General features: G+C 41.9%; 1 protein-coding gene across 4 annotated transcripts in view; it reads left to right on the top strand.

The window, feature by feature from the left end:
* The window catches only part of LOC147121161 (deoxyribonuclease TATDN3-like), an 84782-nt gene that overhangs the window by 32764 nt on the left and 33924 nt on the right, over positions 1-18094 (top strand). For all 4 annotated transcript variants that reach the window (XM_085981253.1, XM_085981255.1, XM_085981254.1 and 1 more), the window contains exons 5-7: positions 1188-1250; positions 13395-13504; positions 17028-17083. In XM_085981253.1, coding sequence (XP_085837379.1) covers positions 1188-1250; positions 13395-13504; positions 17028-17083 — 229 coding nt within the window. The remainder of the gene's footprint in view (positions 1-1187; positions 1251-13394; positions 13505-17027; positions 17084-18094) is intronic.

The raw sequence follows: 18094 nt of genomic DNA, 5'->3' as shown, positions 1-18094 counted from the left end.
CACAGTGAGGGGTCTCGTTGTTGCAGTTCCTTGAGTCATGCTATCGTATAACTAGATATTGGGCAGAAAAGGTAATCTCCTGATCGTAAGGAGCATAGGGTATCCTTATGGGAGCATCCACCGATGCTGATCCCGAGAGAATAATTATTACAGACCCAAAATTTGTAACAGTCGGTTAATATACAGAAAGTGGCAGCAGCCAAATATTCAAGGTTCTACGCAAATTAATTTTAAAATGCGTATTTTGTCTATCTGTTAGCAGATGTGATAATTGTTAATGACTGCCAATCAACCTCTCTTGTCCAGAAAGTAAACAATTATAAGTGTGGAGTCTCATTCCTTCAGCTTGTGAATTGTTTCAGAAGATTTAAAAAAAATGTAATTTAAGTTTTTTTTTCTTTTTTTTCCTCTGTCTCTTTTCTCTCTCTCTCTTAATCCAATTTTTCTTTCCCTCTCTTATTCCTTTCTGTACTTGTTGTGACATTGAATTCACTCACTCTGATTCACCCTCCTCCTCAGTCCTCCCTCTGTTTATTTCTCAATTCTTTTATCTCATTGGTTAAGGAGATACAGGAAACTTTGTGATATCCGGCACCGACGGGACCGGCGTGTTGCCGATCTATCAAAACTGCCGGACATACAAAGTTAATGTTGAAGCATACGGAGGTTTTCACCTCCGTATCTGACAACAAACACTGTTGCTTAGCAACAGCTTCTAAAGCGTCGGCTGCAGCTGCAAGCGTCTCTAGCTGAAGCTGTTGTTATAGCTACAGACCTTGCAGTGCCTGACTGGGGGAAAAAAAGAACGAGAACTAAAAAAACTTATAGAAAACGGCTCCTGATATTTGCCGTTAGATCGAGTATTCCGGACATACAACCTCCGGATAAACCAAAGTTTCCTGTACATTGTTTGTCCCGTTGTTCACCAAGGTCCCAGATGCCTTGTTGCCCTCGCTGTGCCATTATCAGCTCGCATTTCCAGCAACTTTGTGGGCAAAACATTTTAAAACCTAAAAGTGCAATTGTAAGCTGAATTAATGGGGCACACCGCGAGATACCCCGCTCCAGCAAAATCTGGCCCATTGTGTTTATCTTTGGTCATCTCTTTCAGAAACATGCATTGATCTCATCAGTTTATTTTGGCTTGTTTTCTTTCTCTTTATTAAAAATAATTTTCTCTCCTCCAGGATTTGCAGGCTGCACTTCCACTAATAGAAAAATATAAAGAATGTTTACTGGCAATTGGAGAGGTAATATACAATTCAGCATTTCAAATATTCTGCTCTATTCTTGGAATATAAATCTTGGTCACAAGGAAATCACGCAATCATGTTGTATCCACTAGCAATAAATTGTCTGACCGAAATGAAGTTCAATGCTGTGACTATTATACGCCACCCTGTTGCTGCACCAGTGGTGCTGTGCACTGCTGCCCCTCCAAAACAAATGAATAGAGGATACGTGAGTGAGTTAAGTAGGCCTGACTCACTGATGGTTTACTTTTATATAACAACTTGCATTTATATAGCGCCTTTAAAGTAGAGAAGCCATCTCATGTAATCCATTTGTGTAACTTTTATATCCTTGTAATTATAGAGATTGAGTTGAGTTCGTTTTTAAAAAAATTGAGATTTCTTTGAGAAAATAACATTTTGGGATACGGTATATGAGTAATTTGAGACATGACATGTGGTATGTGCAGCATGCTTGGGGAAAAAAAAGGGAACTTTGGATCTATGGTTCTCAAAGCTCTCCACCACTGGGGTTTTCCTCGTGTCGTTTTTTTGTAAACTAATTGATAGCGATTGATTGCTATGATTAGTCAATAACTCCATTATCATTGTATCATGCAACTACCAGGGTGGTAGAAGGCAAACTAGATGGACCTTGGTCTTTTATTGTCTAGCAATTCCTATGTTCCTATGAAAGCAGTACAATGGTATATCCACTGGGTGTTCCACTGTTACTGATCACGATGGATGGGGCTTGGTTCTATACTTCATGGGCCAAGAATGTTTGTATATTTCACACACCTACCCTGCCATTCACTCCTTAACTTCTCAAGGACTAATACATCAATTCCCAAACACAACTGGGTTACAGTGTCCTCGTCTTCTGCTTGTCCTTTTAAATTCTTTTAATTTTTCTTTCTGTCTCTTTTTCTCTTAATCCCCTCTCTTTCCCTCTCTCTATTCCTCTTTCTGTCTCTCTATTTTTCGTTTGACTCTTAATTCACCCTATTTCTTCCTCCGACTTTCATTCTGTTTCTGTCTCTATCATTTTCTTTCATTGGTTAAGGAGATAAGCCATTGGGCATGAGGTTCCAAATGCGACATTGACATCGCTGCACTATTATTGGATCGATGTTCCAGCGATTTGCAGCGTAAATATAGTCAATGATGAGCATAAAAGTCCAACTAACGCCATTTGCCGGCAAACCTACCATTGTAGCAATTTCTGGCCCATTGATTGAATTTAATAGTTCGGTTGTTAAAAAGAAGCTGATGGCTTTGAGACAAATAAGAGAGACACATTTTTTGGCTTCATTAGTTGAAGTATATAAGTCCTTAAAACTGCCCAATTTCAGTCTGGAGTAATATCCAAATAACAGAATAATCTGAAAATAATACACATACTGGGTATTGTTTTTTTTTAAATCTGGTTTTTCGCCTCTCCCGGGAGATCACATGGGTTCGGGTGGGATGGAGAGTGATAGTATATTTGAGGTTAGGATCAGATCAGCCATGATCTTATTGAATGGTGGAGCAGGCTCGAGGGGCTGATTGGCCTACTCCTGCTCCTAGTTCTTATGTACAAAGCTGCATTTGGCATACTAATCCCAAAATATTCTAATAATGGATTATTTGAGCAGACGTTTTGCAAAAAAAATTCATAGAATTATTTAGTACAGAAGGAGGCAATTTGACCTTTCATGCCTGTGCCAGTTCTTTGAAAGAGCTATCCAATGAATCACCCTCCCAGTTCTTTCCCTATAGCACTGAAAGTTTTTCCTGTTCAAGTATATATTCAATTCCCATTTGAAAATGACTACTGAATCTGCTTTCATCATCTTTTCAGGCAGTGCATTCCAGATCTCAACAACAAGATTCTCCTTTTCTCCCCCCTAGTTCTTTTGACAATTATCTTAAATCTGTGTCCTCTGGTTACCGATCCTCCTGCCAGTGGAAACAATTTCTCCTTATTTACTCTATCAAAACCCCTCATAATTTTGAGCAGCTCTATTAAATTTCCCCTTAACCTTCTCTGCTCTAAGAAGAACAATTTCAACTTCTCTAGTCTCTCCACATAGCTGAAGTCCCTCATCCCTGGTATAATTCAGGTAAATCTCCTCTGGATCTTCTCCAAGGCCTTGACATCGTTCCTAAATTGGACACAGTACTTCAGCTGAGGCATAATCAGTAATTTATAATGGTTTAGCATAACTTAAGAACATAAAAAATAGGAGCAGGAGTAGGCCTTTTGGCCCTTCGAGCCTGCTCCGCCATTCAATAAGATCATGGCTGATCTTCTACCTCAACTCCACTTTCCTGCACTATCCCCATATCCCTTCATTCCTTTAATATCCAAAAACCTATCAATCTCTGTCTTGAATATACTCAACGACTGAGCATCCACAGCCCTCTGGGGCAGAGAATTCCAAAGATTCACCACCCTCTGAGTGAAGAAATTTCTCCTCATCTCAGTCCTAAATGACCGACCCTTTATTCTGAGACTATGACCCCTGGTTCTAGACTCCCCAGCTAGGGGAAACATCCTCCCTGCATCTACCCTGTCAAGCCCTGTAAGAATTTTGTATGTTTCAATGAGATCACCTCTCATTCTTCTAAACTCCAGAGAGTATAGGCCCATTCTACACAATCTCTCCTCATAGGACAATCTCCCCATCCCAGGAACCAGTCTGGTGAACCTTCGTTGCACTCCCTCAGTGGCCTTCTTTTACCAGTGTATAAGTTAAAATAAACGTTAAAATAACATTTTTAAAATACACATACATTTAAAATTAGTTTAGGTAAATTTTGGCCTGGAGCAGTGCCATGATTTTAAAATCCTCATCCTTGTTTTCAAATCCCTTCATGGCCTCACCTCTCCCTAGCTCTGTAATCTCCTTCAGCCCCACAACCCCCCCCCCAAGAGATATCTGCCCTCCTCTAATTCTGCCCTCTTGAGCATCCCTGATTATAATCACTCAACCATTGGTGGTCGTGCCTTCAGCTGTCTAGCCCAAAGCTCTGGAATTCCCTCCCTAAACCTCTCCGCCTCTCTACCTCTCTTTCCTCCTTTAAGTTGCTCCTTAAAACCTACCTCTTTGACCAAGCTTTTGGTTATCTGCCCTAATTTCTCCTTATGTGGCTCGGTGTTAAATTTTTTTGTCTTTTAATACTCCTGTGAAGCCCCTTGGGATGTTTTACTACGTTAAAGGCGCTATATAAATACAAGTTGTTGTTTTAAAATGTTTACATTTATTTTTCAAAAAAATATTTTTTTATTTTAAATGCCTAATTATAGAGTCTTTTAATTAATTTTGAACATGGGAACAATTATTTTTATTTAAGTGGTGTGAATTCTTATTTATTTGGGGATTTCTAATATGCTTATGAGGATTCCTTATGTAAATGGAATCCCCATAAGCATCATAGGAATTCCCCTTTTTGATTGGGTGACTGGGCCCACATGATCCCAGGGATGCTTGCGAACCGCCTGCGCGCCTGGGATCCGTGGGCCTTTACGCAGGCGGACGCCTGCAGGCCCAGGACACAGGCTCTGATGCTCCGGAGGCACCAGGTACTTTCAGATTTTTTTTTCTGTTCAGAGACGTATTTTTCTGGTACCAAATTCAGGGCCATGGTTTTATTTTGTAATATTATTTTGGGCTACTAAAAATAGATTAAGAACATTTAAACTTCTATTGCCCTTTTGCATTGCTGCATTAAAGTTATGTCAGTGCACTGAACAGGAAATGGTTCAGACGACTTAATATGAAAGGGAAGGCTTTGTCTTGGTTGCCAAAGAAACAGTAATATTAATAAGTATTATTAACATAGAAGATAGGAGCAGGAGTAGGCCATTCGGCCCTTCGAGCCTGCTCCGCCATTCGAGATCATGGCTGATCATCCAAATTCAGTACCCGGTCCCTGCCTTCTCCCCATATCCCTTGATCCCTTTAGCCTTAAGAAATATATCCAACTCTTTCTTGAATATACTTAATGAACTGGCCTCCACCGCCCTCTGTGGCAGAGAATTCCACAGGTTCACCACGCTCTGGGTGAAGAAATTCCTCCTCATTTCAGTCCTAAATGGCTTACCCCTTATCCTTAGACGATGACCCCTGGTTCTGGACTCCCTGGCCATCAGAAACATCCTTCCTGCATCTGGTCTGTCCAGGCCTGACAGAATTTTATAGGTTTCGATGAGATCCCCTCTCAATCTTCTAAACTCCAGTGAGTATAAGCCCAATCGACACAATCTCTCCTCGTACGTCATTCCTGCCATCCCAGGTATCAGCCTGGTGAATCTTCGCTGCACTCCTTCCATGGCAAGAATGTCCTTCCTCAGGTAAGGCGACCAAAACTGCACACAATACTCAAGGTGCGGTCTCACCAAGGCCCTGTACAACTGTAGCAAGACACCCTTGTTCTTGTACTCGAACCCTCTTGCTACGAAGGCCAACATACCATTTGCCTTCTTAACCGCCTGCTGCACCTGCATGCTTACCTTCAGCGACTGGTGCACAAGAACACCCAGGTCTCTTTGCACTTCCCCTTCTCCCAATCTATTGCCATTCAAATAATAATCTGCCTTCCTGTTTTTGCCACCAAAGTGGATAACCTCACATTTATCCACATTATAGTGCATTTGCCATGTTTCTGCCCAATCACCCAACCTGTCCAAATCGTACTGGAGTTTCACGACATCCTCCTCACAGCATACCCTCCCACCCAGCTTTGTGTCGTCTGCAAATTTGGAGATATTACATCCAATTCCCTCGTCCAGATCATTAATATATATTGTGAACAGCTGGGGTCCTAGGACCGAACCTTGCGGTACCCCACTAGTCACTGCCTGCCACTCGGAAAACGACCCGTTTATTCCAACTCTTTGCTTTCTGTCCGCCAACCAGTTCTCTATCCAAGTCAATACCTTGCCCCCAATCCCATGTGCCTTAATTTTGCACGCTAATCTCTTATGCGGGACCTTATCGAAAGCCTTCTGAAAGTCCAAATACACCACATCCACTGGTTCTCCCTTGTCTATTTTACCAGTTACATCCTCAAAAAATTCCAGTAGATTAGTCAAGCATGATTTACCTTTTGTAAATCCATGTTGACTTTGTCCGATCCAGTCACTGCTTTCCACTGCTATTACATCTTTTATAATGGACTCTAGCATTTTCCCCACTACCGATGTCAAGCTTACCGGCCTATAATTCCCCGCCTTTTCTCTACCACCTTTTTTGAATAGTGGGGTAACATTAGCTACCCGCCAATCCATGGGTACCGTTCCAGAGTCTATCGAGTTCTGGAAGATGACCAGCAATGCATCTACTATTTCTAGGGCCACTTCCGTAAGTACCCTGGGATGTAGATTATCAGGCCCTGGGGATTTATCGGCCTTCAGTCCCATCAATTTTCCTAACACCATTTCCCTACAAATACTGATTTCTTTCAGTTCCACCCTTTCATCAGACCCTATGTTCCCCGGCATCTCTGGGAGGTTATTTGTGTCCTCCTTTGTGAAGACAGAACCAAAATATGTATTTAGTTGGTCTGCCATTTCTTTGTTCCCCATTATAAATTCCCCCGATTCTGACTGCAAGGGACCTACGCTTGACTTCACCAATCTTTTTCTCTTCACATATCTATAAAAGCTTTCACAGTCAGTTTTTATGTTCCCTGCAAGCTTACTCTCATTCTATTTTCCCTTTCTTAATTAATCCCTTTGTCCTCCTTTGTTGGATCCTAAACTGCTCCCAATCCTCAGGATTATTGCTTTTTCTGGCCAATTTATATGCCCTCTCCTTGGACCTTATGCTATCCCTAATTTCCCTTGTTAGCCACGGTTGGGTCACCTTTTTTGTTTTATTTTTATGCCAAACTGGGATGAACAAATTCTGTAGTTCATCCATTCGGTCTTTGAATGTTTGCCATTGCCTATCCACCGTCACCCCTTTGAGTGCCATTCCCCAATCAATCCTACCCAACTCGCTCCTCAGACCATCGTAGTTTCCTTTATTTAAATTGAGGACCCTAGTCTCCGAGTCAACTACTTCATTCTCCATCTTAATGAAGAATTCGATCATATTATGATCGCTCCGACCCAAGGGGCCTCGTACAACAAGATTGCTAATTAATCCTTTCTCATTACATAATATCCAGTCTAAGATGGCCTGATCTCTGGTTGGTTCCTCGACATATTGGTCCATGAAACCATCCCGTAAACACTCCAGGAATTCCTCCTCCACAGTATTGTTACTAATTTGGTTGGCCCAATCTATATGTAGATTAAAGTCACCCATGATGACTGCTGTGCCCTTATTGCACGCTTCTTTAATTTCCCTTTTAATGCCATCCCCAACCTCCGCCTTAGTGTTTGGAGGTCTATAAACCACTCCCACTAACGTTTTTTTCCCCTTAGTATTTCTCAATTCTACCCATACAGATTCCACCTCATCAGAGCTAATATCCTTCATTACAATTGTGTTAATCCCTTCTTTAACCAGTAATGCTACCCCACCTCCCTTTCCTTTTTGCCTATCTTTCCTGAATATCGAATACCCCTCGATGTTGAGTTCCCAGTCCTGGCCTTCCTTGAGCCACGTTTCCATAATCCCAACCAAATCGTATTTGTTTACTTCTATTTGCACAGCCAATTCATCCACCTTATTACAAATGCTCCTCGCATTAAGACACAAAGCCTTCAGGCTTGTTTTTTTAACGCTCTTAGACCTATTAGAATTATTATTTACTGTGGCCATGTTTGATTTAAACCGTTGATTTCTCTGACTGCCACTTTTGTTTTTCTCCTTCCTATCTTTTGCTTTTATCCTTGTTTCCCTTTCCTCTGTCTCCCTGCTCAGGTTCCCAACCCCCTGCCATTTTAGTTTAAACCCTCCCCCACAGCACTAGCAAACACTCCCCCTAGGACATTGGTTCCAGCCCTGCCCAGGTGCAAACCGTCCGGTTTGAACTGGTCCCACCTCCCCCAGAACCGGTTCCAATGTCCCAGGAACTTGAATCCCTCCCCCTGGCACCATTCCTCTAGCCACGTATTCATCTGAAGTATCCTTCTATTTCTACTCTGACTAGCACGTGGCACTGGTAGCAATCCTGAGATTACTACCTTTGACGTCCTGTTTTTTAATTTATGTCCTAACTCCCTATATTCCGCTTTTAGGACCTCATCCCGCTTTTCACCTATATCATTGGTGCCTATATGCACCACGACAACTGGCTGTTCACCCTCCCCTTCCAAGATGTTCTGCAGCCGCTCGGAGACATCCTTGACCCTTGCACCAGGGAGGCAACACACCATCCTGGAGTCTCGTTTGCGGCTGCAGAAACACCTATCTATTCCCCTTACAATTGAATCCCCTATTACAATAGCTCTACCCCTCTTTTTCCTCCCATTCTGTGCAGCAGAGCCACCCCTGGTGCCAGGAAGTTGGCTGCTGCTGCCTTCCTCTGATAAGCCATCCCCCCCAACAGTACTCAAAGTGGTGTATCTGTTGGAGAGGGGGATGGCCACAGGGGACCCCTGCACTACCTGCCTGCGCCTAGTACTCTGCCTGTTGGTCACCCGTTCCCTTTCTTCCTGTCCAACCTCTACCTGCGGTGTGTCCAACTCCGTAAATGTGCTATTCACAATGTCCTGAGCATCGTGAACGCTCCAGTATGTATCCAATCGCAGCTCCAGCGGCGCAATGCGGTCTGTCAATAGCTGCACCTGGATGCACTTCCTGCACATGTAGTTGTCAGGGACACAGGAAGTGTCCGTGAGTTCCCACATTTCGCAGAAGGAGCAGATCACGGGGCCCGGCTGTCCTGCCATGACTTACCCTTTAATTAATTGAATTTAAATTAAATCAATCAATCCCACTAATTACACTACAGTTAACTGGTAATTATATAACTTGTATAAAAATATTGTCATCTTTAAAAAAAATTAAATTGTCAGTGTTACACAGGTATGTAAGTATTTGGGGAGTCAAGGCTTAAAATCTATTAAAATTATGGTTGTGACTGTACTAATATAGGTACTGTACTCCTCAGGGTAGTGTTCTAGGCCCAACCAGCTTCAGCTGCTTCATCAATGACCTTCCCTCCAACAAAAGGTCAGAAATGAGCATGTTCGCTGATGACAGCAGAGTGTTCAGTGCCATTCACAACTCCTCAGATAATGAAGCAGTCCATGCCCGCATGCAGCAAGACCTGGACGATGTTCAGGTTTGGGCTGATAAGTGGCAAGTAATACTCGCGCCACAGAAGTGCCAGGCAATGACTATCTCCAACAAGCGAGAGTCTAAACACTGCCCCTTGACATTCAATGGCATTACCATCGCCGCAGCCCCCACCATCAACATCCTGGGGGTCACCATTGACCAGAAACTTAACTGGACCAGCCACATAAATACTGTGGCAACAAGAGCAGGTCAGAAGCTAGGTATTCTGCGACAAGTGTCTCACCACCAAGTAAGGAGTGTGATGGAATACTCTCCACTTGCCTGGATGAGCGCAGCTCCAACAACACTCAAGAAGCTCGACACCATCCAGGACAAAGCAGCCCGCTTGATTGGCACCTCATCCACCACCTTAAACATCCACTCCCTCCACCACCGGCGTACCGTGGCTGCAGTGTGTACCATCTACAAGATGCACTGCAGCAACTCGCCAAGGCTTTTTCGGCAGCACCTCCCAAACCCACGACCTCTACCACCTAGAAGGACAAGGGCAGTAGATGCATGGGAACACCATCACCTCCAAGTTCCCCTCCAAGTCACACATCATCCTGATTTAGAAGTATATCGCCGATCCTTCATCGTCGCTGGGTCAAAATCCTGGAACTCCCTCCCTTACAGCACTGTGGGAGCACCTTCACCACATGGACTGCAGCAGTTCAAGAAGACAGCTCACCACCACCTTCTCAAGGGCAATTAGGGATAGGCAATAAATGCTGGCCTTGCCAGAGATGCCCACATCCCATAAACGAATAAAAAAAATAGCCTTAGCTGCCTCAATAATGCACTGCTGCATTATATGATGTTGTTTATCAGTGGGAGAGAAGATAAGTCCTTTAGAGTCTGACTTCTATTAAATCGATTAGAAAAAGTTTGTTTGTATGTTTATAATGATATTCTAGGTTGCCAGGTTGTTCCCCAGCAACCACAAAAAGTGCTAATAAATCACTCTGAGCAACAAGATTTTTGTCTGTACAGTCATCCAGTGAGGAAAACATGTAGTGCTGCCGAGAGCCATCTACTGGGGGGTAGCTAGTTAATGGTTGCATAAGAGTTTTTTTAGGGATTCAGAGGGATTTTAAACAGCAGCAATACCCATAGTTGCAGTGGAACCATCAATGCTGTTTTTCATTGCATTCCTATGTTAAGTATGATAACAGCAGATCTGAAGAATTCTAGATCTAGCATGTCGTAAATAGTTGAATAAAAATCCCACTGTCAATAATCAGATAGTAGCTTCTGCTCCTGTGTCAATTGCAGCAATGTTGGGCCGTGAATCTTCTCCAAGTCAAAATTGCCTAAAAACTCAATTTATTCAGATCACAAATATTAACAATGGAGGAAGTAAGACAAAAAGTATGTGATAAAATAGCTCATTCTACTACCAGTCCAAACAAACATTAAACAGTGACAATAGATAAAATGGAAATTGTCAATATTAACTTTAAATAAAAATCACATCCAGTGATAACCATGTGAATTCAGCTCGCTACATTTGCCATGCTGGTGCTGTTATAAAGATCAAGATTCTTAAGGCTTGGAAAAATGATTCACTGCAGTGTACGGCTTTAAAAAAATAAAGAGGGTTATTTTGGTGAAAAGGTGAAAACAGGTGCTAAATGCTGTGCTATTAAGACACACTTGTTTGAAAAGTCTGGTTTTAGCACACAATTATGGTCCTAATTGCTGATTACCATAATTTGACCTCTGGAGTGCCAAAACAGACACCTGCAGGTTTAGCACTCAAGCGCTGAATAAACGCAATTGTCGTGGAGCAGTATATCTGGGCTCCTCACATCCACTTCCACTGAACGTGTGGAGTGCGCTGGCTGACGCACAGCGGCACATTTCAGAATGGCTCAGGGACCGAGTGAAAGGGTGCACAGGTTCTCTGACGTGGCAGTAGAGGAGGTCCAGAGAAGGAGGGATGTCCTGTAACCGCAGGGGGGGGAAGGAGTCCACCTCACCCTCCTGTCCCTCTCTCCTGCAACAGCTGGTGCTGTTCTGCCTGGCCTCATCTTCTCCTCCCATTCCTCCTGCAGACCAAGGGGGACCCCTAGCAAGATGCCCATGACCGAGCACTCGCGCTCTCCAAGTGACTCCTATAAGGTCTCCAATAAGGTGGAGCAGCACAGCACTTACTCTTTTTAGGTGAAGTCCTCAGAGAATTGCTGGAATAAATATTGCTCGAGTGTTGGTGAAGTCTTGACAAAGTCTCCCGATGTGTTTCAAAAGTCCTCTTCAAACCTCCAGCAGCAAGTGAATGTTAAAAGGTGATACATATTTAAGCTTGAAATCCTTTGCAATGACTTGTTTGCTCCCAATCAGTTGGTTGGTGTTAGGAGAGAGCATTGGGTCAAGCGCTAGCCACCAAAATGCCATGCAGCCTCCTTAATGAGTGCTAGCAGGCAATTTAAGTGGCAATTAGCCCCTTAATGATCCTCTGGGCAGCTGTTCCTAGTGTGCACTTCAACTCTAGGAGTGGGCCTTTGGCGTAGCGGTAGCATCCCCACCGCTGGGCCAGAAGGCGTAGGGTTTCGAACCCCGCTCCAGACAGTCCCGGCAAGTGGAGTCGGAGCTCCGGCTCTAAATTCTGAGTTGACATCCAGCGGGATACTTGCGTCCATGGGTCTGGGTGACCCCACCCTCGTATGGGTTGTGGGAGCCCGTAAAACCCTCCCGCCATAGGACTAACCACCCTAATGGCTGGTACGAAGATGGTTATGGTCACGGAAGGAGCGTTAATCGCGGCCAAAAATCCTTCCACCACTTCATACAGTTCCCCAAAGGGAACAGTATGAAGACACGCACGACGACGACTTCAACTCTTTTACCAAGATGGTGCCTTGTGCTAAACTGCCGTTTCAGCTTAAGACTTCATCTTGGCCACCTCAGAGGCTCTTTAGCGCCTAAAGTATCCAGGGAAAATCGCCCCTTAAGGGATGAGGTTAGGGAGCAACATAAAAAAATGCTTTGTACCAGTGTTTCTTTCCCCCTAGTTTATTTTAATGCGTTTAAAACCATTTTCTTTACTTATCAGCAGTGGTAATTACAGATACAGATGTGTTAGTGCACTCACTGCTGACGTGGTAATGTCTATATCGAATGATGAACAATTTTAAGTTTAAAACTGACAAAAAAAAACTGCAGTTGATCAGGACCTTAGTTGCATTGTGCATACATACATCTGAACTAAACAGCTGGCTGTTTGGCCTTTAAAATCAACAGCACACACACCCAAACACTTATCTATTTAGTCATCCACTTTTCACAGTAAATAAAGTTTCTGATTTCACAATCAATCAAACAATTAAATACTTAAAGTCTGTGTGTAAGAAAGTTGTTTGTACAACACCAATAAAAAAAGGATATGAACCCCCATGTGTGCAATAATGTACTGTATTTCATTCAAGAAGTTTAATGCTTTCAAGTAATTTATTGACAGTAACCCTACTACATTTGTTCAAAACTTCCAGGCAGTTATGGCAAGGCAGAGATATGAACAAGGTTAATTATTGAAAATTTTCAGATCCAATATGAGAAGGACTATTGGACCAAAAGTAACTTTTATAAGCAAGCTTTGCCTACAACACCAACTTACATTTGTATAGTGTATTTAATGTGAGGGAACGGTTCAGCAAATTACTATCTGCAGACGCACCATGGTGGATGGAGGCCCAAATGCTAGGCAGTTGGGAGCTTCAGGGTGCCTAAAAAGTATTCACAGGATGGGTAAAGGTAGCTGCACAGATGACTAAACCTCAAATTTGTAAATCCTGCTGTAAAGAGAAGCCACATAGTTATTAATCGACTGAAAATAATATTTTTGATAATTTTATGTTGATAAAGATCAATATGTACAATCTGAATATGTAATTGTATATCAAAAATTCTCTCATGTTGGCATCTGATTTTATTCCAGGTTGGATTGGATTTCACCCCACGACTTGCCAGAACTGAGGCACAGAAAAATGAACAGCGAAAGGTCTTCATTGAACAGATTGAAATTGCAAAGCAGCTGGATTTACCTTTGTAATGTAAAACCTCTTTTCTATATGAATTGGGAGATGGGTATAGGAAAGTCCAAGCTACTTGCCCTCTATTTATGGCAAGAAAAAATGGTTTTACAGGCTGGCAGTTAGATTTAATCAGCTATTTGATACTATATCTATCAAGTTGAATAGTATCATGAAACAAACTACCTATATGTTCTTGCAAAACTTGCCCATCTGTTTTGTTTACCGCTGTCAGTAATAATGGTACAGTATTTACATTGTGACTCATTAAATTGCAATTTCCTTTGAGCAGGTACATAATGGCTCAGAATTTACGGTCAGTGACGAAGCGACGGCACTCGCCGCTTACCTCGAATAAAGCTGCCCACAAAGATCTAGTGATCTCTGTGGTGTGAATTTTAGCTCTCCTGACCTTCGTTTGATTCTGGCGCCAAATCAAGCGAATCTCCAGCGTCCGGCAACAGTGATATCCTCAAGCAGGCTAAGCAGCCAATTACATTGAAGAACTATCACAGACAGCAAACCAGGAAGCAAAATGCACAGATTCTAATTTACTTTTTATAAATTTTACAGAGAGTGAAATAAAGATCGGGACATATACATAGGATCAAGGTAGAAGTTGAGATACCATAAACAAACTTAGAAAAAAATTATATTAAAAGCCATGTAATTCTTATCATATTAATGGAAAAATGTGACATTTCACAAATATAAAATTAGTTTTTCAGGGCCAATATGGTTGTTAGCAGTCAATACACCATTAAAAACCCAGTTACACCGCTTTCAACAAGGCTTAACTTTTTCAGTGGGTGGGCTGGGGGTTTACAGTGATATTCCAGCGTAATAGGGGAAGATTTTGCCAGGAATTGTCGTTTCAATTGATTGCCGGCTCTGGGGAGTTCCACAGCGCAACCTGTGGAGGAGCAGGGAATAACTGACAGCAACTTCTGGATTTCTCCATTTATCTGCATATGTGTTGATTCCAGAAGTTGCTGTCACTTTCAGAGGAGTAATAACGGAGATGCTTACAGTTTGCTTCGGTGGTGTCTCCTGCCATGCATTAATATAATCCCTGTCTCCAGGACCTGGTGGTTTCCACCCCAGGGTATTAAAAGAAGTAGGTGAGGAAATTGCAGATACGTTATTAATAACCTTCCAAAGCTATCTTGATTTGGGGATTGTGCCATTGGATTGGAAAATTGCAAATGTCTCTCCATCATTTAAGAAAGGTGGGAGAGAGAAACAGGTAACTACAGACCTGTCGTATCTAACGCCAGTTGTGGAGAAATTACTAGAATCTGTCATTAGGGATGGAGTGACTGAGCACTTGGACAAATTTGAGCTGATCAGAGATAGTCAACATGGATTTGTGACGGGTATGTTGTGTCTGACTAATTTTGTTGATTTTTTTTGAGGTCACTAACACGGTGAATAAGGGAGTGTCTGGATGTTATCTATATGAACTTCCAGAAGGCATTTGACAAGGTTCCGCACAAGAAATTATTAGCAAAAATGAAAGCGCATTGAATTGGAGGCAACCTAGCCTTGCGGCATAGGTTAGAAATTGGTTGGGATGTAGGAGACAGAGAGAAGGAATAAAACGTGCTTATTCTGATTGACAAGTGGTGTTCGGCAGGGATCTGTACTGTACAATGATATGGATGAGCTAATAGAAACTTGTGTATCAAAGTTTGCAGATGACATTAAGTTGGCAGGCACAGTAGTACAGATGAGAGCAGGACGTTACAAAGGGAAATAGATAGATTAAGTGAGTGGACAGAATTGCGGCAAATGGAGTTCAGTGTGAGGTCATCCACTCTGGATTCATGAAAGACAAATCGGAGTATTTTCAAAAATGGTGAGAAACTAGGAACTGTGAAGGAATAGAGATTTGGATGTCCATGTACACAAATCACTAACACTTTGTGGACAGAATCAAAAAGGCTAATGAAATGTTGGCCTTTATCTCAAGGGGGCTGGAATACAAAGGGGGAGGAAGTGATATTTCAGTTGTATAGAGCCTTGGTCACACCCCATCTGTAGTACTGTGTTCAGCTCTAGGCAACTCACCTCACTTCGGGAAGGATATATTTGCCTTGGTGGGGGTGCAGCATAGATTCAGCAGAATAATACTGGGGCTATAAGGGTTAAATTACAAGGACAGGTTTAATAAATTTGGCTTGTATTTGCTTGAGAATCGAGGATTGAAGGGTGATCTAATCTTAGTGTTTAAAATGATAAAAGGATTCAAAAGAGAAACTACTTCCTCTAGTGGGGGAATCCAGAGCTTTGGAACAAGGGGGTATACTCTTAAAATTAGAGCCAGGCCATTCAGGAGTGAAATCAGAAAACATTTCTTCACAAAGAGGGTAGTAGAAATCTGGAACTCTCTTCCCCGCCACCCCCCCCCCCACCAAAAGGCTGTGGTTGCTGGGTCAATTGAAGCTTTCAAGATTGAGATCGAAAGATTTTTGTTAGGTAAGCATATCGAGGGGTATAGAGCAAACGCGGGTAAATGGGGTTGAGGTACAGACCTGCCATCATCAAATTGCACAGTGGAAATGGCCTACTCCTGTTCCCATGTACTTTGCTCTAATAACACCACAGGCCATAGTGCTAATGTTATTCAACATCTGTACAATGATCATTCATTTTTTTGTCCATAACATCTGGTGCAGTGTAGACTCTACCCACCATCCATGTTGGTAGAGTTTCAGAGGCAGGCTGGTTTGGCTTTTCTAGGAACTTAACCTGCTTGAAAACTGCCTGATGTACTGAAGTGTCATTTTAAAGTTGTATTTTTGTGTTTGATTCTTTTTGGTTATTGATTTGATTGAAAATATTTGTGCCTGCATTGAGTCATATGTTGCCAATGAAATCTCAATAGTTATGTTTTCCAGTATAATGGTATACTGTTTTGTTGTACTTATGAGTGTCTACAGGTCCTGCTAAATTGGCTATAACTTGTAGTCCATCCATGTTAGAAATTCCTGAGGACACAACTTCCATTGTCTTTTGTCAATGTTTAATTAAATGGCAGGTACAGAACGTAAAAGCACAGACTTAAAGAACATTACTGTGGCGTGCAGGAGTAGTTTCAACATTATGTGTTGCTGTGTACAGGTGCAATACTGACATTTCTCAGCTTGGACTCCTTGTAATCAACAGCCAGGTGCTGATTTCTGAAATGTGTTGTGGAGGAATTTAAGGACAGTCATCACTGAAGTTAGTGTGTAAACAATTTGAGGGGTTGCACAGCAAGGATTGAGGGGGGCGGGGGGGGGATAAATCAAAAATGCAAAATCTGTTACCAGATGGAAGATCTTTTAAGTTCTCTTTCTTTCTTTTCAAAATAACTACCTGTAACAGGGCTAACAGTACTGCTGCAATGTTTCCACCTAAGAATTGATTAAAAAACTGAAACAGCCGAACATATCAGATTGTTAGCTGGAGATTACCATTTTAAATTTATTCTAATGGATCATTCAGTATACTGTTTGCATTGTATTGTGCTAATTGTTTATTTTTTTTCCTTACAGAAATGTACATTCTCGCTCTGCTGGACGTCCAACCATTAATCTTCTGAAAGAACAAGGTCTAAAATTTACATTTCTTGTTTTCAGTTTTATAAGTGTCACATGCACATGGAATATTAAACAAAGAAATATAAGACCAAATGGAGCTGTTATTTTTTTGTTACCATCACTCCTTTACTTTCCATTTAATTTCATGCAGTTTTTTCTTGCTCATTCCCATTCCTCTGCTAAGAGCAGTGTGCATTGATATTTAGCCCTCTTGCCAAAGCTGTGGCATCTTTTTCCAGATGCAATTGCTAAATTTATGTGTGAGATAATGGAGCACTTCCATAAAGTCTGTCTTCTATGATATCATGAAAGGATTGTTACTAATCCTAGCCCCTTTCGGGCTACCCCAGATCAGGCATATTCCCCAGACGTTCACCTTCAACTAAAGTTAGAGGCAGCCGAATCCTAAAGATGCTTAATTGGGTCTAAAGGTTCAGACTATCTCTCCCTAAAGGAAAGGAACGACCTGAAGATGTTACCGTCCTCCAGATAGCACTTTTAATAAGTTTAGCTAGACTGTAACCTTCCGGATATTATGAGGGTCCGGAAAACTCCTCCAGAATTCTGCAACTCCTCACCAAAGGGTGTACAGAGATTGAGTTCGCGAGTTTGATACAGAAGTACTATGTGAGACAATTCTAAAAAAATATAGATTTATTTAAGAACCGACATGTAACTTACAGCTGGTGATTTAATCGCAACATTAACAGTTCCAAATATAGAAAACTTACAATTCTATTATCAGAGATCCTTATTCTCAAATCTTAACTTAGTTACATTTTTATATTTCTTAGTCTATTCCAGGATATCCACCAAAATCAAATACAAGTACCTTGATCCCCGAGATTCAAAGAGTTGAAGACTTGCAGAGCTTGCCTCTGAAACCTGAGAATCGCTTTGCCCCTTCAAGCGAATCTATCTTCCCATTTGAAAGTCCAATTTTTATATTCTTTCTCAGTGGTATATCCTTTAAAGTTTTCTGCTGATGTAAGCTAATTATCTCGTCATTTTTCTGTTGACCC

The sequence above is a fragment of the Somniosus microcephalus genome, chromosome 3 (genome assembly GCF_052327205.1).
Source record: "Somniosus microcephalus isolate GS21.2 chromosome 3, FLI_Smic_1.0, whole genome shotgun sequence".
NCBI classification, from domain to species: Eukaryota; Metazoa; Chordata; class Chondrichthyes; order Squaliformes; family Somniosidae; genus Somniosus; species Somniosus microcephalus.
Note: the sequence above shows the minus strand (reverse complement) of the source record. Positions and strands in the feature narration are given on the sequence as shown.